The following is a 21747-nucleotide window of genomic DNA, read 5'->3' on the forward strand; positions in this document are numbered from 1 at the left end:
AACCTGCAAGATCTAGCAGTTTTTAAATGTGGTCTTTGAAAGTCAGGTGGTCATCAAAAATTACACCAATATTTATATAAGAGATAGAGCTATGTGTCATCAGGATAGCAATGGTAGGAGAAACCATGTGTCTGTATGATGGGTCCCAGTGATGTAGTGTATATGGAGAAGAGGAGGGGTCCAAGAACTGATCCCTGAGGAACCCCAGTGACCAGTTGGTGTGCTTTGGATACCTCCCCACCCCAGGTCACCCTGAAAGACCTACCAGTGAGATAGGATTCAAACCAGCGAAGTGGATTCCCTGTGATGAGAGGGTGGACAGGAGGATCTGATGATTCACTGTGTCAAAAGCAGCAGATAGATCCAGCAAAATAAGAACTGATGATTTGAAGTCAGCTTTTGCAATCCGCAGGGCTACAGTGACTGACAGTAGCACAGTCTCAGTTGAATGGCCACTCCTGAAGCCTGACTGGTTAGGACCAAGCTGGATGTTCTGTGTAAGAAATAATGATAACGGGTTAAAAACAACTTGTTTGAGTGTTTTTGCTATGGGGTTAAAAACAACTTGTTTGAGTGTTTTTGCTATTAATGTAGGTTTTCTGAGCAGTGGGGTTACCTGAGTGAATGCAGGGGAGGTAAAGTGCTGTGAGAAGGATGTGTGAGGGGATGTGGTCTGGTGGGCAGTGTAGGGGAGGATTGCTTGGAGAGGGTGTGAGAAGGGGATTACTCTAGTGGCCATGTTGTAGGATGGCTGGGGACAGTTTTGATAGTGATACTTCTGCCTCAGTGAGGGGACAGAAGGAGAAGGGGGAAGTTTTAGGTGTGGATGCGGTTGGTTTGAGTTTGCGTGTGTGTGTGGAGCTGAATGATTGTTATTGTTTTTTCTGTTTTTGTTTTTGAGTAATCATCAGCTGTTATAGATGTGGTGGAGGGGTACAGAGAAGAGAATTTAATGTTTTGAAGAGGTTACGTGTGTCTGTAGCACTGTTGATCTTGTTGTGAAAATATGAAGATTTGGCAGTATGGAATTGAGCAGAGAAAGAGGAAAGCAAAGACTGATACAAACTCAGGTCAGACAGATCTTTTGATTTGTGCCATTTTCTCTCTGCTGCCCTGAGTTTGGAAAGATGCTCACAAAGAACATTGGATAACCAGGGATAAGAAGGGGTAGCCCGTGTTGGCCTGAAGGAGAGAGAACATATATTGTCTAGACAAGAAGTTAAAGTGGAGCATAAATTGTCAGTTGCTGCATTAACGTCCAGAGATGAGAAATGGGTAGGTGAGGGAAGAGAGGAAAACACTACAGAGGAAATATAGGAGGGTGAAAGGGAGTGCAGATTTAATCTAATAGTAACAGGTATTGGTGGTATAGAGGGGTTGGTGGCACACAGGTAGGAAGATGTAGGTTAAATGTAATGAAGAAATGGTCAGAGATGTGTGGGGGTTTTACCAAAATGTTGTCTGCAGTACAATTGTGTGTGTAAATTAAGTCAAGTTGGTTGCCTCATTTGTGAGTGCTTGTAGTGGTGAGGTGTTTGATATCAAATGAAGCTAGGAGTGAATAGAAGTCTGCAGCATAAGGCTTGTCCAGATGAATGTCAAAGTAGCCAAAGACTAAACGTTGACTGCTATCCTCCGGGAATGAGGACAGCAGACCATCCAGTTCTTCTAGGAAGGTGCCCAGTTGCCCAGGAGGCTGGTAAATTACCACAACATGGAGTTTTATAGGAACTGTTACAGTAATCGCATGAGATTCAAATGAGTTATAATTGCAGAGGGGAGAGTGGGTTAAGTATTTCTAATTGTCAGAAATGAGCAGATGAGTGCCCCCACCCCTCCCAGCCTGACAAGGGGTATGAGAGAAATAGAAGTTGTTAGACAGAGCAGCTGGGGTTGTTGATTCTTCTGGATGAATCCAGGTATCAGTCAAGCCCCAAGATGCAAAGTGTAGATTGCAAAGAAAAAGCAGAAATTAAGCCATTACTCTAATTACAAATAAAGTGCAATCAAACATACAAATTACAATGAAAAATAGCAGCAGAAATAGCTAGAGAACAAAATAAATCTTCTTAGCAGCAAGTAACAATTTAAACAACAGATGCAGAAACAAAGTATTAGGCAAACACTCATGGCTGCTCTGCTGACTGATCACTTCTCCTGATCTACTGGGAAAATAAGTTTTGGCTTTGGTGAAGTGTTAAGGTCTATTCACATTGAATGTAAAATAAAAAATGCTGGAAGAATTGAATCAGAAAGGTGAGAAAACAATGTTGACTCTCCATGTCAGTGTTTTCCAACCTTTGTCCTGGGTCATCCCCAACTATATACCTTCTCTCTTATCTGACACATTCAAGATATTTAAGGTCTCTGTTTACAAGCTGGTGAGTTAAATCGTATGACTAAAAACAGACAAGACAAGAAAAAACATTCTCAAAATATTGGATCTGTGCATAATTCTTAGTGTAGATGCATCCTTTGTACAATCAGGTATTTTGTACTGTAATGTCTGTGATTTTTGATAAATCAATGCATCTGTGTTTTTCAGAGCTGATTCAGACAGAGCTGAACCACATGCGTACGCTGCGGATCATGGAGGGGGTGTTTCGCAGAGGAATGCTGGAAGAGGTGTTGATGGAGTTGGGTGTGGTTCACGCCATCTTTCCGTGCTTAGATCAGCTGCTGTCTATTCACTCCAATTTCCTGAGCCAACTACTGCAGAGAAGAAACAATAGCCTGGCACCCAGCAGCACCCGGAACTTTACCATTCAAAAGCTGGGGGATATTCTGGTGGAGCAGGTGAACTAATCCTATAGTTATCCTATGTTGTTAATAATTATTTGGCCAAAAAGCACATCGCTCCTGCGGCACTCTTTGAGGATTGCCGAATAGAACTGTCAATTTTAAACTGACTAGTTCAAATTAAAGAACAGATGTCTTAAGCCTGGAATTTCCTGCCAATTTCCAACCGAGAAGATTTTCGTTTAGGCTGGACTTTTTTGAAATTTTTCAACCGATCATATCACCCTGTCATGGACTGGTCAGTGCCTGATGGGAAAAATCCCGAAGAGGTGCTATCTACTCACCCTGTGGTCTGGGTCAGCTCCCCAGTGTGTGATGGGGACACTATACTGTAAAAAAAGCCACCTTTGGATGAGATGTTACCGAGCTGGTGTGTGGACACTAAAAATCCCAGGGTCTTTCGAAAAGGGTGGAGATGTGCACGGCATGGCAAAATTCGCCATTGGCCTCTGACCATCATGGCATAACATCCCCATATATCTATTGGTGGCTTCATCACTGTCTCCTCTGCACACTGGTGTGTGGTGGGACGAGCGCACTATGGCTGCCATCGCATCATCCAGGTGGCTGCTGCACACTGGTGGTGGACGAGGAGACTCCCCCTCACAATGTAGAGCGCTTTCAGTGATTAGAACAGCAGGAAAGCCCTATATAAATGTAAAGAATCATTACTATTATTATTATTATTACATTTTCTTGGCTTCAGTTCTCAGGTAAGAATGCAGAAGAGATGAGGAAATGCTATGTTGAATTCTGCAGTCGACACCTGAAAGCTGTGAAACTCTATAAGGAGCTGCTGGCCCGCGATAAGAGGTTCCAGCAGTTCATACGGGTGAGGATACAGCCAGAAAAAGACATGCTTGTCAGCATAGGTTTCAGTTATTTTTTTTTTTTGTTAATTACCTAGAATGTTTTAATAAAATTATTTTTTAATATTTGTTTTACTGTCAAGCGGGTAAGCAGAGGTTCTTTACTGCGTCGCCATGGTGTCCAAGAGTGCATCTTACTCGTCACTCAACGCATCACGAAATACCCTGTACTTATCAAGCGCATACTAGACAACACTAAAGGTGAGACTATACTCTGACATGTACTCCAATATTACAGCCAGTCCTTGTTTAATCATGTAAAACTATAGTCTGGCCAAACTGAATTTTTGTTTTGCACTGCATGGTTTTGTTTAATGTGCAATTATGGACAGCTTTGTCATACTTTTTTTGAATTATTATGAAATTAAACCACACCATGTTAATTTGTCTGGCCAGTTAATTCCTCTTTCCCCATTTCTGTCACAGATGGACTTTTGGTTCCTTGCCACTGTTTGCCTCTGGCTTTGTTATTTGGGTACACTTAATATTCAGCAATATTGTTGAATTGACTATACAGATGATATGGAACTTTATATTTGCAAGAATTAATTAATGACATTTTATACCTTTATTAGTTGTTTTTTTTATTTAAAACAAATCACACAGTAGCTACAGTACATTTACATGCACCCAAATAATCTCTTAGTAACTGGATCAATGGCTCATTCAGATTGAAAAGCCTTCATGAAACACCTGAATCGATCCAACTGAACTTGATTGAAATTTCGATCAGATTGAAAGACCTGAAATAATCTGATAAATAGGAAACAACTAAGCTTGATTATGACTATCTTCTAAATTAAATTCAAAAATACCTTGTATCTTGTTTAGTGTCGTGACGCATATGTTTACTAGAGCCATTTTATTATAAGATTTCTGTTTACAGATGTTTAACTTCTTATGAACGTGCATGTTTATTTACATCTTACAAACTGGTCAGTGAGGAGACTGTATATTTAATCAATATTTGCTATTAAAAACTTTCATAACATTTGTCAGCTTTCCTTTTAGGCATGTCATCAAGGCAAAAAGAACAATTATGCTGCGCTGATGTTTTCTTCTAAATACATACATGGACATGCAAACAAAAATGTCAATCATATTGCAAAGTTTAGGGTTTATGTAAGCAGAGCCTTGAGAATTTAAAATCAGAATTAATTCATTCGGATTGATGAAAATGAGTGCATATAAATAATATACCTATTACCTAGCATGCCATCCTTTTATGTGGAACACTTCAGTTGAATTACTTCATGAAAATCAGCATCAACAGGTATTTTATGCGAAAGAGAAAGGGAGCCTAGTGCTCATCAACCACCTAGTTCCAGGAAACAGCCCTGGGTCAGATATGATTCCCTTACTCTGATATGAGGTGATCTGAGCACAGATTTTATTTGATTTCACAGGTAATGAAGAAGAGAGTAAATCTCTGGCTGACTCTCTGACGCTGATCCGGGAGCTGCTGTGTTCCGTGGACCAGCAGGTTCAAGAGTTAGAGCGAGCACAGCGTTTGCAGGAGATCCAGTCTCGTCTGGACCCACGAGCTGAGACGAAAGTTAAGGGTGGAGGAGTGTTTGGTGGAGGAGAGCTGCTGCGCCGTAGACTCATTCACGAGGGAGCACTGCTCTGGAAGACTGCTCAAGGCTCCAGACTCAAAGGTGCCATTAGTGTTTGTGTGTGTGTGTGTGTGTGTGTGTGTGTGTGTGTGTGTGTGTGTGTGTGTCTGTGTGTGTGTGTGTGTGTGTGTGTGTGTGTGTGTGTGTGTGTGTGTGTGTGTGTGTGTGTGTGTGTGTGTGTGAGTAAGTGAAATAGTTGGTACATTTGTAGATTTATCAGTAACTTTGTGTTTTGTCTGAATAGATGTGCACGTTTTGTTGATGACAGACATCCTGGTGTTCATGCAGGAAAAAGACCAGAAGTATATTTTTCCCTGTCTGGTGAGTCACAGCGTACTGTTCTGTTGGCTGACTATCATTGGATTCACTTAGACTGTGTTCTCCATCATCCTACATCAAAATCAAACTGCCTAGACTGGAAAAATAATAGCTTGGGCGATAAAATAATAACACTAATTATCGAGATATAATTCTCCTTGATAAAATGATAACAAGAGTTTGATAAATGTTCGATATTATGTTTATTATATTATTAATGTAGACATATTAAACATATTAAAGGAGTAATTTTATATATTTACAGTATTTTTATGCTATAGCAGTTATGCATTTATAATAAATGTATTTAGATATATTTTTTTGTACAAATAACTAGAAACCATGTGGATACATTTTAACCAGGTATTGAGGATTTAACTGTGGTTATCATGATCTAAATGTATGCTACCATGGAAGACCAATTTTTAATTTTAATAAAACTCAAACAGTCAGAATAATTAAATTTCACCATATAAAAATGAGTTTGGTACCATTTTTACAGATGCTACTATTTGTAATAATGAACATAAATTTACATCTGCATCCTAACTCAAGCTACTACTGTCAACTCAAACTACTGTCAAATGTGTAAAAAAAAGTAATATAACTAATATTGCAGCTTGAACTGCAAACTGTGCTGAACATATAAATCATTGAAGTCAGACAACACAAACCTGTTTCATGATTTGAAACCATATCAGTGCAGAAACTAAGAAATAATTTTTTCTATTAAGATGTTTATTTTGTTAAAGTGCCCCTATCATGGGTTATGAAAGGAACATATTTTGGATTTGGGAGTCCCCAACAACAGGCTGACATGCATGCAAGGTCAAAAACACTTTCATTGTCTTATGATATGCATTTATTTTTACCTTATTGTAAAAATACACTCAATGATTCATTTTTCCAAACCTTTCCTTTGCGTGACGAAATCTGTGGTGATTGGACCGATGGTGTGTTCACACCAGATGCAAAGCGCATATATACGCATCGCGTCACTCACTCAAGATTATTTGTGGGATGTTTTTCGTGTCACTCACGCAAATAAAAACAGTGCGATCAACCATGGTGGAGATGACTACAATCGCTGTTTTGTACCTGTTGTCAAAAAGTCCCAAATACAATGGAAAGCCAAACGCCGAAGTGTCTGAGTTAACAGCACCATCCAGAGGAGGATGAATAACGTTAGGATCCTGTATTAATGTGTGTGTTACTTTTTACTACTGTATATATACACTGATATAACTTTTACTTTTATTATTGGTTTCTACAACTTTCACTTGGGAGCAAAATCTGCCTTTAAACTTGAAAGAAATAAAGATTTGAAATTATTGTGATAATTATCGACAATACAGTATCGACTAATATGAAACATTTTATCACCCAGCCCTACTTTGGGCCAAGTAAAAATACTTTAATTTGTTTCAGCCTTTTTTCTCAAATTATTTTTATGGATTACTTTAAACCTTTCATTTTGACCGAATATTAATCAAAAATATGTATTTTTACACAAAGTAAAAAGATTATTTATTATAAAGACCATAGACCATACTCAATCAATATATGTGCCAAAATGTTACTTAATGTACCTTTGTTACTATTTTTTTGGGGGGGGGGGTGGATTAGCTACAATATGAAAGTAGAATTTTCAAACTAAAAACATTTTGTTAGTCAATGTTTCATTTAGTTTACTTACTCTAAATAAAGACAACTTTGAAAGACCTTAGTGTTCAGTGTGATGTGCTTTTAAAATATGCATCATATTTTTTTATGAACTACTATAAACTCACTTTTTTCAGTGCATATCTTTCTCTTTTCACAGGACAAACCGGCAGTATTGTGCCTTCAGAATTTGATTGTGAGAGATATAGCCAATCAGCAACGAGGAATGTTCCTCATCAGTCACTCCACACCTCCAGAGATGTACGAGCTCCACGCTGCCTCCAAAGACGACAGAAACAGTTGGATGAAACTCATTCAGCAGACAGTGAGCAAGTCAGAGTCAATTCACAATTCTTTGCCCCTACATCTCAATGCACCGCTAAAATATCTCCGCACAAGCAACACCAAACACTTCATCACTTCATCTCTGTATTTCTCTTATGCAGCTGTCCATCAAGAGAGGATTTCCCTCTGATTGAAACTGAGGACAAAGCTTTGCTACGGCGACTGAGAGGTTTGTATCAATATCTGTTGTCAAACCACATTAGCTTTGCTCATTGTTTTGTTTTGTTTTTTCATTTTTGTATTGTATCTTTCTCTCTCTAGCTGATATCCAGCAGAAGGATCGTGAAGTTTTGGAGCTGTTACAGGAGCGTGTGACATTGTTCTCTGATTTGGCCGAGGCCAGCGGAGGTCAGAATGTTAACGTTCCCACTAACTCCAGAAATATATTCAGAGCAGATACGCCCTACGCTCCCCAGGCGGAAAAGCTACTGAATGACGCCATTGTTGAGGGTAGGCAGAGGAGTGTACAGCATTATAGAGAATACTTAGTAATGAAGGACATTAACTCTTTCTTATTTATTTCAAAATGCAGTGGACAGACTGAGTGAAGTGCTGTTGGGTTCCTGCATTGAGCGTTCACAGGCCTTCAGATTGAACGGTGAATCGACAGAGGTACAATTCACCTCTAAAACAACAGGTACCATATTTGTATATATTTAAAAGTATATAAAAATATACAGATACTATTATTTCAGCATTACTGAAACAAGGTAAATAAAACTCTTATTAAGAGAAGTTTCAGAGACTCGTTTCATTCTGTTACATTTATTCATTCTTACACCAGTGGCGATTAGTTTTTAAGGATACATCTAATAAAATGTAGTGAAATTAAAACTAGGAAAAAAACAATAACTATTTACCACATTCTTTGAAAACAAATTTTGGTTGCACTTTATTTTACAGTATGTGGACTTACATGTACTTAAAGTGTACTTACCGTACCTAAGAAAGTACTGGTTATATAAGGTAACTACATGGGGTAGGTTCAGGATTAGTACCTAGTTATTACCTAGTTATTGTTATTACTATAATAGTCCATAGAATGTACATGAGGAACAGGACGGTAAAATAAAGTGCTACCCAAATTTTATATACTGTTGCTTAAAGTAAATAGTAAATATATCATGTTTTAAGAATATTCAGATAATTTCTACTGGGAAATAATATATGTATTAGGACCGATGATTTATTAAAAAGTAGTAACTAATTTATTGTAGGGTTTCTGTAATTTATCCTGATTAATCCAACCTGTTGGAAACTCAGAAGCGAAGACCAGGAGACTCTTGGGTAATCTTCAGCAGCATTCTTTATTGAGAACGCTCCGCTCAGCGCTACAGTCATCAAAAGTCTAACCAAAGCAGTGATACTTTGGAGTTTATATACATTTCAAGGGGGAGGGATACATAGAGGTGGAGACAATTTAAACAAAGCAAGCAAGTGGAATCAGGAAAGTGCCAGACACTGGCATTTTCCCAGCCTTGATCTCATCAGCATAACATTGTCATTTAAATACAGAGGTGCCTGACAGTATCGCCCATACCTTCACATTATCATAGAAACAAAGGCACAGCTGTGCCTTGAGTTTATGGTCAGGAAGAGCAAACAAAAGGTCAATGTCTCAGAAACCTGGGCTGCTTGACTTGATCATCTCAGAATGTCATCCTATTAACCTCAAAATGTAAAAACCCAATGTACATACTATTACATTGGAACCTAGATTTAACATTTTATAAATTTGTAATCCCACAGTCCTCCCGTTGAGAGTTCTAATAACTCTCACATAATACAAATTTAAACTTTCATAAGTCCATTCTATGGCCTATGTTTCTTAACATAAGCCCCATCTTGCAGTCATGTAACTTGAAAAAGGTTACAGGCACATATAACTTATTCTGTGTCTTGTCCTAGATTTACTTAGGTGTAATAGTTATTTTTAGAACAATAACTGTGGACACATATGACATGGATGATAACATGTCGTGGAAACTACATGATGACACAGAAAACCATGTAGCATGAGAGTGGAAGTCTTGAAGTCCATGGTGCCCGAATAGCTGTGAAGTCTGTTTTCTGTAGTCCATTTCCCATGTAGATTCATGCAGATGATTCTTGGTCCTCATGAAGCTTGTTAATGGATGTCTGAGGTGATGCTTTACACCAGGGTGCTGCTTATGGAGATGACATCTCATGCACACATACCTGCAACACAAGAAAACAAAGAAAACAGCAGACCAGCAGTATTCATGCATAGACATTTTTAGACTTCTGTTGATCGTATAGTGGTTTTTAAGTCTGGTGATCGTATAGTGTTTTTCTCAACCTAGTTTTAAATAATTTGACACCTATGGACCAGTGAGGTGGGGATAAAACTACTGATAGGGGAAACCTATGAGGAAGTCTTCACCACAGGGTTGGCCCCCGGGGCCTGTTGCACTTCGGTTCTTCCCTGAGCTCCTCACTGGTCTGTGTGTGTCCTAGTCTGTCCCTGTAGTTGGTGTGCGAAATTTACTGTGTGACATCTCAATCTTCCAATGGAACATCAGTCATAACAAAACATCATAACCCAAAGAGAATAGGAGTGACTAGAGTGTGCTGTAATATAGCTTTGAAGGCTGAGAGTGTACTTAACGTTCTCTCAATGAAAGGAAGTGACAGTCACCTTCCTGTAGTTTTATTTTCAAAGAATCTTTCATCTTTGTTATACATTACTGGGGTAGTTAAGCACTCACAGCCCTAACAGTTAACACCTGAGCAAGCTGCTCCAACAGTTCGGTGAAGTAGGGAGGGGCTGCTTTAGAGTGGTAAGTAGACTGAGTAGGAGCTGAGTAAAGCTGTTCATTTCTCTTAATGTCTTCTTGCTTTTCCTACACTCTTTCATCCAGTGTCCGGATTTACCACAGTAATGACAATTGCCCTCCTTCTTAGGACTTTTACGTTTCTGTCGGTTCTCTGTGTTGAACTGAAAGGATGCTGCTGCAACCTTTACTCTGGCTTTGACATCAGAGTCTCTTTCAAATGTAGCTAACCTGTCCAAGTTGTTTTGCAAGCTTCCAGTTGACCATGTAAGATCTAAGAATGGTAAAGCAGATCTGTACTCGGCTAAAAGGCCATCAAACCATGTTCGAACTAGTGGTCCTTTATGATTCATTACCTTCTCTGGAGTGTCAGCTATTCCACTGTAAGCTGCAGCTGACTGGCAAAACCTTTCAGTGTATTCACTTACAGTTTCATCCTTCTTCTGTACACAACTAGTGACCTTTGACCAATTCACTTTTGGTCCAACAATGTTCTTTATCTCTCTCAGAACTCCCTCTCTCAATTCATCTTTACTGGCATGTTGTAATTCAGAAGTAACAGCAGACTTAAAACTGTTGAATTCAGATTCAGTTAGAATATGTGGCATCATCTGTGTGACTTCTGCTAACGACATGTCATAGAGACGCATTTTGCTGATCAGTGCTCTTCTAAATTCAGTAAAATTTGTGCGTGCTGAAGGTAAACTCTGGGATAGTCTCTCTATATCTTTAGGTCCTAGAACTTTGGCAACAGTTTGTACTTGGACAACAGAAGAGTTGGCAGGAACACTTTCAGTTCCCTCAATTCTCTGAGATCTTCTCCTAGCTCCACATACCTTTACTGAATCTACAGGCACATCCGTTACTGACTGGATGGCTACATCTGTTTCAAAAAAAGCTTGTAAGTCAGGATAATTGTTATCAGGCTGACTAACTTCTTACATATCAGTTTTTGCTGCAGCTTTGTTGCGGTTCAATTTCTTAGTCAAAGAGGATACTCTAGCTCTGAGCTCTTTGTTCTGTTTCTCTAGCTCTGAGTTACGCTGAGAATGTTCCGTAGCTAAAGCTAAACCAAATTCTTTGTGGCAGCAGATAATGCCTTTCATATTGTTCTTGCGAATACATGATCCTAGTACCTTTTTACATTCTTCGATTGACCATACTTTTTCTGGATCAATACCAAATTTCTTTATCAAATCCAATCTGACTGACTCTGTCACTACTGAGTCCATGTGCTCTCCTAACAATGATTTGAACTCACTGTCTGTCCATAAAGGAGTAGCTAGTCCACCTTTCTCAGTTGTTGGAATCAGATAAGCATTTCTTCTCAACATTTTGTAAAGTCTTTCTGACACAATAGGACACTTCTAAAACTTCCCTGGCAAGCAGAGGATACACTTGTTAACACAAGCTTCTAGCACTTTACGCTAAACTTCTCTGCCGAGACAGAGGGTAACACAAACTTCTAGCACTTTACGCTAAACTTCCCTGCCGAGACAGAGGGTTACACAATATTAGCACATGATGCTAATCTTCCCTGCCTAAACAGAGGATATTTTCATCTCTAAAATAATTTTTTAGAGGGTAACTTAGTTAACCAAACCCTGCAGCTGTCTGTTAACTCTTCTCTGGCGGTGCAGAGGATACTGGTCTTAAAGGTTCTTTTGGATAGAGTTACACTCACCAACCCTTGGTTGTACAGAAAGATTCAGTCTGGACCGAAGTCAGATCTTTGTTGAGCTTGAAGTTTCAATCTGGATTCAGGTGAGAAGCTCTATCCGGGTCACGGCACCAAAACTGTTGGAAACTCAGAAGCGAAGACCAGGAGACTCTTGGGTAATCTTCAGCAGCATTCTTTATTGAGAACGCTCCGCTCAGTGCTACAGTCATCAAAAGTCTAACCAAAGCAGTGATACTTTGGAGTTTATATACATTTCAAGGGGGAGGGATACATAGAGGTGGAGACAATTTAAACAAAGCAAGCAAATGGAATCAGGAAAGTGCCAGACACTGGCATTTTCCCAGCCTTGATCTCATCAGCATAACATTGTCATTTAAATACAGAGGTGCCTGACAGTATCGCCCATACCTTCACATTATCATAGAAACAAAGGCACAGCTTTGCCTTGAGTTTATGGTCAGGAAGAGCAAACAAAAGGTCAATGTCTCAGAAACCTGGGCTGCTTGACTTGATCATCTCAGAATGTCATCATATTAACCTCAAAATGTAAAAACACAATGTACATACTATTACATTGGAACCTAGATTTAACATTTTATAAATTTGTAATCCCACAAACCTAACTTTAAAATTTGTTATAAATATATGTCACATTCGTGACAGTAAAAGACAGTATTAACTGGGCCATTGTAGTTTGTCATATACACGTATACATGAATTGAGCTTATTTTGCTTATATTGTATTATGTTGTCCCCATGGCATTATGGTATTTTCAAAGGGATTGAAGATAATAAAGCTATGAAATAAAACTCCAACCTTTCCTCCTTATCTCTCATATTTCTTTCCTTGAAATAGATAAAGGAACGATATCAGTTAACGGAACCCATGAAATAAACAGTCCATCTAACAAGGTAAAGGTCTGATATTTTACATAAAAATGTCCCTCTGATGACATGTCAATACCAATAGGATTGAGGAATGATTATTATTATTATTTATTATTACATTTCACAGGACAGGAATGGGAACCAGCTGCAGGACAAGTTGCTGAATGAGGTACACCTTAATTAAGGAATCTTTAAAAAAAATATAATAATAATATTGAAGATAAAAACAAAGATATCTGTCTGAACTATTTGTGTTATAGGAGGTGTGCCAGAGACTTGTGAACCTCAGTACTCAGCTTCATGCAGTACAGGTGAGATTTAGACAGAGAGGTGTGCTAAATGGTGAGATTTCAGACAAGCATGTGCTAAGTGACTCGTTGTTGCTGTGTCTGTAGGCTGCAGTGATCAAGCAGGACTCAATCCTGGAGGTGTACATGCAGAAGGACTTGTGTCCCACTACAACAGTAGTGCTCGAGGCAGGTAGTCCAGAGGGCACGCACGGAGATCTGGCAGAGCTACAGCGCAAATACAACCTGCTGCAGGGAGAAGTGATCCGACTACAGGCCGCCCAGGACAAGACGGGCGATAGAGCACCTATTCAGCTTGAAAAACAACTCCAAGAGCTGCGGCTTAAAGACACAGTGGAAACACGTGACACATTGATCTCACAGGAAACAGCAGTTCAGGTGGATGGCGTGCAAGAGGACGGCAAGATGGCGATATTTCCTCGAGCTGAGAGTCCCAGAGGTGAGTCCTCTTAAAACTATTCTCAGATGTGCGGCATTCCTTTCCCTTTTTGCCCCTCAACTGCTGTATCTCCTGCTCACTATCTTACTATTTATTACTCTGGGAGCATGTAATGTCTTACCTCTCTTTATTGGTTCTTGTCCTTGTCTTTGTAGTGGAGATAAGTGCAGGTGTTCTGTTAATGAAAGTGATACTATTAAAATTTATCAATGGCAAATGTGCATAAAATATGCATAAAATATGATGGAAAAACATTGACTCAATAAATGTTATGCACAACTCGACTTTGCCTCAAACCAGTATTTTTCAAACTGGTGTTTGTGCACCCCTAAGGGGTTAACAGTAGAATTGCATGAGGTTTGTGAGTTAAAAGGTAATAATTACCTCATAAATAGATTATTTTGTTTACCAGCAATGGTCATGTGACTGTTAGGAATAGTTAACTCAAAAATTACAATTTTGCTGCAATGAATGGGTGTTGTCTACGGAGCCCCTAAAGGGACATGGTGGTGTATAAAATATTTTTCGAATGTTTTGCGTTCTCTGCAAAACTTTTGTGTTTCCTCAAGAAACTTTGTGTTCTCTCACAAAGATGTTTGCATTCCCTCGCAAAACTTAAGCATTTTTGTCCCCCATAGAAAAGCACGCTTAACGTGGCTTAATATAAAAAAAAAACATGATAAAAAGCTCAAATTTGATATTTTATGAAAAAATATACACTATGTACAGAAAAGCAATGTGCCAAGAGTTTTTTATAAAGTTTTGTCTATGGGGTGAAAACACATAAAACTGCACGCTCCCATCTGAGCTCATTTGCTTTTCTGTGCGTAAAATGAACTTTAAACAGATTTGGTAATTTTATATCACCGTCCTTGGCGATTATCCCACCTTATATTTTTAGTTTATTATTAATTGTTAATTTTACATTAAATTAGTGATTGTCAAGTCATCCTAAGTGTATATGACTTTCTTCTTTTAGATGAATCCAGTCGGAGTTATACTAAAAATTTTCTTTGATTTTTCAAGCTGTTTTATGGCACTCAGTGGGTGTTGCACGCATCAGTCCAAAAGAAGTTAAATACAAAGCGCCCATCCATTAAAAAGTGTCTCACAAAGGCCTCCTGTAGAGAATCGATGCATTTTTGTAAGAAAAATAACCATATTCAAAACGTAATAATCACTTTAATGTAGCTTGGGCTCACTGTTAGGGCTGCACGATATTGGGAAAAAATGACATTGCGATATTTTATCATTTTTTTCTTACAAACAAAAATGGGGTGAGCACACTTACATTCTGATTTTAAATGATTTAAACATCAGAGTAGTATTTAAATTAGAGTAAATTATTTGTTTGTAACTTTAGGATATGGTTTGAATTGTTAACATATTAACTAACATGAACTTACCACGAGCAATACTTTTGTTACTATATTTATTAATCTTTGTTTATCTTAGTTTATAAAAACACAACTGTTCATTGTTGGGTAATGTTACTTCACAGTGCATTAATGTTAACAAATACTGTACAACTTTTGATTTCAACAATGAAGGCTATAGGCTAAATGTTGAAATTAACAATGTTGTAGAAGTGCAGTTTAGTAATAGTAAATGTTAAATAATGTAGTTAAATAATTTAATAAATAGAACATTATTGTAAAGTGTTACAGATTTTTTTTTATACACCAATTCAGACGTCTCGTGAGTTCAGTGTTGGACAGGTCGGTTGTTTAAACCCATTCATTAAATTGAATCGGTTCAAAGGAATCATTAGTTCGCGAATCAGACGTGTACGGCACGCGTTGTGTAATTATCTCGGCAGTTTAGGATATCGCACAAGATTTGACAACACAGAAAACACTTCATCACTGGATAGTTTTTTTTTTCGACACCATCGTGTCAATTGATTTTGATTAATATGCGCGAGGGAGAGAGAGCAAGACAGCGCTCGTGTTGTTTGAAGACGGTGAAGGTGAGCGCGCGCGCGTGCGGCCGGGGCTCTCTCGCTCTCTCTCTCTCTGCTCGTTCTTATATGCGCACTGTTAAACTGACAGAACTTAAAACACATGCAAATGATAAACTTTCATTCTATGATGGTTAAGCTGTGCAATTATTCCGCGAATCACATTTGTCAAGGGCCGGGGAGCAGCTGGCCCGTACGGTTAATGAATAACGGATCAACTACGACAGCCTACATCGCACATCCTGCGATGTGACTATCGTGGATTCGTACATCGCGATATCGATGGTTAAACGACACATCGTGCAGCCCTACTCACTGTTGTACACAGAAGCAGCTCCGGGCTGATGACGTATGTGGTCAGCGTTGTGCATGCGTGGGTGATTCTCATGAAAACCAACGTTTGTTAACAGGAGCAAAGGAAGCAAAGTTTCCTTACTTTAGCAAAGCAAAAAACTTGCCTTATATCGAAATCCTCTGACATTCTTCTTTACAAATCCTCGTTTTGTACTTCTTATTAGTGACCGTTGTTTTGTTTTGATCTCTCCACTGTGCTTCCGCGTGTGTCACTTCTGAGCAGCGCATTCGCAAAGCTGACCTCATACGTAATTCCCCCGGACAACAGTGAAAATAAAAAACAATAGATTCGCTACAGGAGGCCTTTGTTCACCCCCGGAGCCGTGTGAGACACTTTTTTTAAAGGATGGGCGCTTTTTATTTAAGTTATTTTGGACTGATGTATGCAACACCCTCTGAAACAGCCTGAAAGATCAAAGACAATTTTTAATATAACTCCGACTGGATTCGTCTGAAAGAAGAAAGTCATATACACCTTATAATGCGCTTTAGGTGAGCGTGATTTCACCAAGTACAACATGCTCCTGGATCAACATCCTTGTTGATCCTGGAACAACATTCCAATCAACCAATCAGAACTGAGATATAACTTTTCAGGAAATATCTGTTTTAGGCTTACAATCAGGGTTAGGTGCTTCTACACCCTTGTTAATCAGCTATCATTTTCCCACTGATTTTTAGGAATAAATTATGGGTAGGGTTAGGTTTAAGGGGAAGGGATTGGGTTAAATCTATATTTTTGGACAATAATGTTGATCCAGGATCATCAAAAGATGTTGATTCAGGAACATGTCTTACTTGGCAAAATCACAGCGATCGGCGCTTTAAGCGTTTTCTATGGGGGAGAAAAAGCTTAACGTGCAGCATGTTGCGTTCATATTCTGGGCTATTCTGCTTTATTAATATTAATATTAATAATAAGCTTTTTAATATTAGCCGAAATAATGTCATCAATTTTTATTATTATCGAATTTGGTCCTCCAGTGTCACTTTTTTAAAACATTATGCCACATTAACCGTTTTAGAATGTCCCAAAACTGTGCCTTGAACTAAACACTTACTGTATTTCTTTATACTTGATTCTAAGTTCAAAATAAAACTATGAACAGCTCCATTCTGGACATATGGAGCTATGAACCACTGCAAGCTGTAAAGTAAACAGGAAGTGTTTGTCTGAACTCAACTGGTTTGCGAGAGAACACAAAAGTTTTGTGAGAGAATGCAAAAAAAAAAAAAAAAAAAAAAGAAATTCCTCCCACCCCACATTTTTTCCACCATGTCTGTAGTTGTTAGAATAAGAGTTCAAACTGCTGATAGAGACACAATAATCCACAAGTAATTCACATTACTCCAGTCCATCAATTTACATCTTGTGAAGTGAAAAGCAGCGTGTTTGTAATAAACATATCAATCATTAGAGTGTTTTTAGCTTCAAAGCTGTTGCTTACAGTCCTTTTTTCTAGTGAATAAGTCATTTTGTCTGAATCAGGTGAGAAATTTGCAAAGATCAATCATGGACTTTGTCACTGAAAGGATCATTATTATGGATTATGGACAAGTGATGGTTTTACAGTTGAGATACCTTTATGATTTGTTTCTTAAAAACAACAAATCCTCAAGATGTTACAAGATGTTACCTGAAGGACTGGACTAGTCGTGTGGATTATTGTGATGTTTTTATCAGCTGTTTGAACTCTCATTCTGACGGCACCCATTGGAGAGAATCCATTGATACATTTTTATAAATCTGTTAATAAACTCATCTACATCTTGCATCATCATCTGCAATTTTTTTTTTTTTAAATTTAATTCTTTTTATTTATTTTTATTTTATAATTTTATGGTAGTTTGTGCCAGTTTCCCAGTAAGTAAATAATTGGTTCCCTTGAACAAATGGGATGGAATCTTTATTGCTTTATAGGCAAATGTTTTTTGTGATATTCCACATTTTTGCTCAAGTTTAATTCACAACTTTGGATAGAAAGATAGCAAATGAGAATTATAAACTTTAAAAAAAATTGCTTAATTTTAACACATTGAACAAAATGTTTTAATAAGATTAATATTTAACCATGATTTTTTTCTCTGGTCTCCATCATATAGCATATTGAATCAGACCTCACGAACATACACTGCTTTTGTCTGGTTTTCAGATCTGCAGGATATTCCAGAGGAGAGTGAGTGTGGGACTGAAGCTCACAGTTAACATCAGCTCAACTGGAAGATCAGTTTACACAACGTTTTCAGCCAAAACCAGGAAACCTTTTTTATGCGTTTTGCCTGTTCGTTTACACGACAACGTCGTTTTGGGGACTGAAAATGCATATTTTTGAAAACGGGTTTCAAAGTGCAAGTTTTTGAAAACGCCACCGTTATCGTTTCCGTGTAAACACCCAATACGGGAATCTTCGAAAACGTCCTGCACGTGAGTAGTATGTGTTAGGCATGTAGACATGCGCAGTATGTGTCGATTTTAAAGGCAAGCGTGAACAAACATACACAACAATGGTGGAGTACATGGTACTGTTGTTGCTGTTTTAGAGTTTGCTAATGCTTCTTCAGCAAAATGTGGATTTACTTCACCAATATTACAATCAACAGCGGAGACGCATCATATATATCATATAATCGTCACTTTCCTGGTACTCTTTATTAACAAGGTGACAGCGCCAACTACTGGTCTGGCAAACGTAATACAGCGTTTTTGGCCGTTTTCGCGGATATGTGAAAACGTGAATTGTTTTGAAAATATTATGTATACGTGAAACTTTTTAAAAACGCAAGGGAAAAACGTTTCAGTTTTTGTCTACATCGTTGTCGTGTAAACATAGCCTTAACCTCCTCCAAAACTCTAGAAAATCACCTCAGCAGTCAGCTATGACTCAAGGCCTGTTCACACCACGCCAAAAACATGCTGGAAATGTGACAAATGTTTTTTTTTTTTATGAATAGGGAATGTAATTCTCTTTTCTGTCTAACTGCACATAATGCTGGTGGTGCTCATGAACAGACTATTTTGTTAAACAACAGTGAATAGCAGAGGAAGAAGTCTGAATCTTTTCTCTGGTGTTGCTTGATAAACACCATAGTGAGGGCTGTTTGAAAACATGTAAATACTGTTTTGACTCCTTTCCTTCTCTGTAAAAAAACGGGTGTCTCAAACCACACAACACGTTGTGTACTGGAGTAACCAGGGTAATTCTGCTTTTTCTATAAGCACCTCCTTCTCTCAGAGAGTGATTTAGTATTTTCGTTCAGCCCTGCCTTTTTTACACATCGGTTTGAACAGACAAAATGCAAACATTTGACCAAATTTGTGTTAGTGTGAACAGGCCTTTATTCTGTAGAATAATGTTGTTGCATTTTATATTAAACATAGTATAGAACAATTAAGTCTTTTTATCAAAATTTTCAATGTTTTTGCAAACATTGTCTACATTATTTTACAGTTGTTATTTAAATGGTTAATGGTGTATTTTTTTAATGAAAGGACTAAATACTGAAACATTAGAATATATTCTGTGCTTGTGCTGACTTCCAGTTTTAATATATTGATTGTCAATTTTAGCTGTATTGTCCATTGTTATATTATTGGAAGGATGTCTCATTGGACATGATTTTCTTCTGCTGAAAATAAGTGATATTATGGTAAAAATTAAATGTATGAAATGTAGCACATTGAATGCCCTGCTCATTTGGCAGCAGCTTAAAAAAGTTTGAATGCAGTTGTAACTACAGTTTGCCTCCTATAAATGATAATAAATGTTATGAACAGTGGAGGGTTTTTCTTACTTCATTTTGTATTTTGTTATGAAAAGAAAATTATTGTTTTTGTCTGTGTAATGTGTTGGAAATAGTTTTTTGATTATTTTCTGGCCACTTGAAATCACACTAAAGCTTTGTTTAATGTCACACTGTTGATATTGTCTATGTATAAATGTTTGAATGTTCGAGGGAGAACAGCACCCTTTAAACATAGCTGTTAAATCATTGTTTATATATTGCATTTTTTATTCAATTTTCATTGTACTGTGTGTTTAAATATATGGCTGTAATCATGTAATTTGGCATCTATATAAATGCATTGATAACTGCTTTATTGTATTTTCTTAACTACACCACACACTAACATCTGAACATTTTCCAGGCAAATGAAGCACAAATCTTTGTAAGCACAGGCAAATAGCACAATCCATTTTAGTTGAATAAAGATATGATTTCTGTAATATGATTAAAATGACATTTTATACAAATATTACACTGTCAGTTGAACTATTTATAAGGAGATAAAAGAAAAGATAGGACATCACTTGAATTGATGGTAAATGGGAAGCTGACTAATAATCCAGCTGATGTGGCCGAAGCCCTTAATTATTACTTTGCTGACTCGGTAGTCAAAATTACACAATGTTTCTCTCCTCAGTATACAGAAGTTTGTCCAGTTAATACAGTGGAACAAGCCCTTACTTTAAGTCTCAAATGTCAGAAGAACAATTCTCTTAAACCATCCAGAGCAAAGGATATATTTAGTATGGATGTAGTAATGCTTAAAGAGCTTAGTGAGTCACTAGTTAATCCTATCACTGACATTATCAACCTTTCAGTTTCTCAGGGGATGTTCCATGCTTGGAAGTCATCTGTTATTGTGCCTATATTCAAAAGAGGTGATCCACAGACCTATTAGTATTTTACCTATAGTCTCAAAGGTTGCAGAGAAATTGATGGCTGCACAAATCACTAATTATTTGAATAATAGTTCTTTTGCTTTACATCCAATGTAGTTTGGCTTCAGAGCAAACTTTTCAACTGAGATGGCAAACTGTTATTTCACTGAAAAAGTTAAGTCTCTGTTAGACAAAGGAAGGGTTGTTGGGGTGGTGTTTCTTGACCTCAGGAGGGCTTTTGACACTGTAAACCACATAATTCTTATGTTTAAATTATTAGGTTTTAATTTTTCTCTAGATACTATAAGATGGATTGAATCATACTTGGCAGGTCACCCACAGTATGTTAGTATACAGAATTATAAGTCAGCCCACATAAGTATATCCACTGGTGTTCCACAAGGATCTATTCTCGGTCCTTTGCTTTTCATGTTGTACGTCAATGGTCTTCCATCCATCTGTCCTAACACTAACATCCAAATGTATGCGGATGACACTGTTATCTATATACACAGAAGCAGTATCTCACAAGTTGCAAGTGAACCTACAGAATCCTTGGTTCATGTCACAGCTTGGCTAGAACAATGCTGTTTACAGTTGAACATCTCTAAAACAGTGTGTATGTTCTTCACCAAAACTAACAGTTCAAGTGTAGTGCCAGATGTTTTTGTATCAGGGGAAAGACTACAAGTTGTATCTGAATATAAGTACCTCTGTGTTCTGATTTATTCTAGACTTTCATTTAAGGCTTAGGTTAAAAAGGTCTGTAACCGGGTCAGATTTAGTCTGTCAAATTTTAGATTTAATGTATGTTGTCTGATGTATGTGCATTCCATGATTATTTCTCATATCACTTATTGTTTAACTACTTGGTCGCAAGCTAGTATAACTACTCTGAAACCACTGGAGTCTTTGTATAAACAATCACTAAAAACTCTTGATAAAAAATCAGTTTTAAAAAATATAAGATAAAAAAAAAAAATTGATTTGATAAGCTGGGATAACCTGATCAAAAATGTACATATTTGTCTGTTTAAGACTATACATAG

The 21747-nt window shown here is 37.7% G+C and overlaps 1 protein-coding gene across 2 annotated transcripts in view; it reads left to right on the forward strand.

The window, feature by feature from the left end:
• Nucleotides 1–19827, forward strand: part of LOC109106344 (rho guanine nucleotide exchange factor 2-like) — a 46638-nt gene extending 26811 nt beyond the window's left edge. For both annotated transcript variants that reach the window (XM_042740323.1, XM_042740322.1), the window contains 14 exons: nucleotides 2546–2796; nucleotides 3506–3631; nucleotides 3752–3869; nucleotides 5075–5326; nucleotides 5529–5605; nucleotides 7425–7597; nucleotides 7711–7778; nucleotides 7871–8059; nucleotides 8142–8246; nucleotides 12942–12997; nucleotides 13101–13142; nucleotides 13234–13284; nucleotides 13369–13720; nucleotides 18188–19827. In XM_042740323.1, the coding sequence (XP_042596257.1) occupies nucleotides 2546–2796; nucleotides 3506–3631; nucleotides 3752–3869; nucleotides 5075–5326; nucleotides 5529–5605; nucleotides 7425–7597; nucleotides 7711–7778; nucleotides 7871–8059; nucleotides 8142–8246; nucleotides 12942–12997; nucleotides 13101–13142; nucleotides 13234–13284; nucleotides 13369–13720; nucleotides 18188–18240 (1913 nt within the window). In that variant the 3' untranslated portion in view covers nucleotides 18241–19827. The remainder of the gene's footprint in view (nucleotides 1–2545; nucleotides 2797–3505; nucleotides 3632–3751; nucleotides 3870–5074; nucleotides 5327–5528; nucleotides 5606–7424; nucleotides 7598–7710; nucleotides 7779–7870; nucleotides 8060–8141; nucleotides 8247–12941; nucleotides 12998–13100; nucleotides 13143–13233; nucleotides 13285–13368; nucleotides 13721–18187) is intronic.
• The last annotated feature ends 1920 nt before the right edge of the window (nucleotides 19828–21747 follow it).

This window comes from Cyprinus carpio, chromosome B16 (assembly GCF_018340385.1).
Source record: "Cyprinus carpio isolate SPL01 chromosome B16, ASM1834038v1, whole genome shotgun sequence".
Classification (NCBI taxonomy): domain Eukaryota; kingdom Metazoa; phylum Chordata; class Actinopteri; order Cypriniformes; family Cyprinidae; genus Cyprinus; species Cyprinus carpio.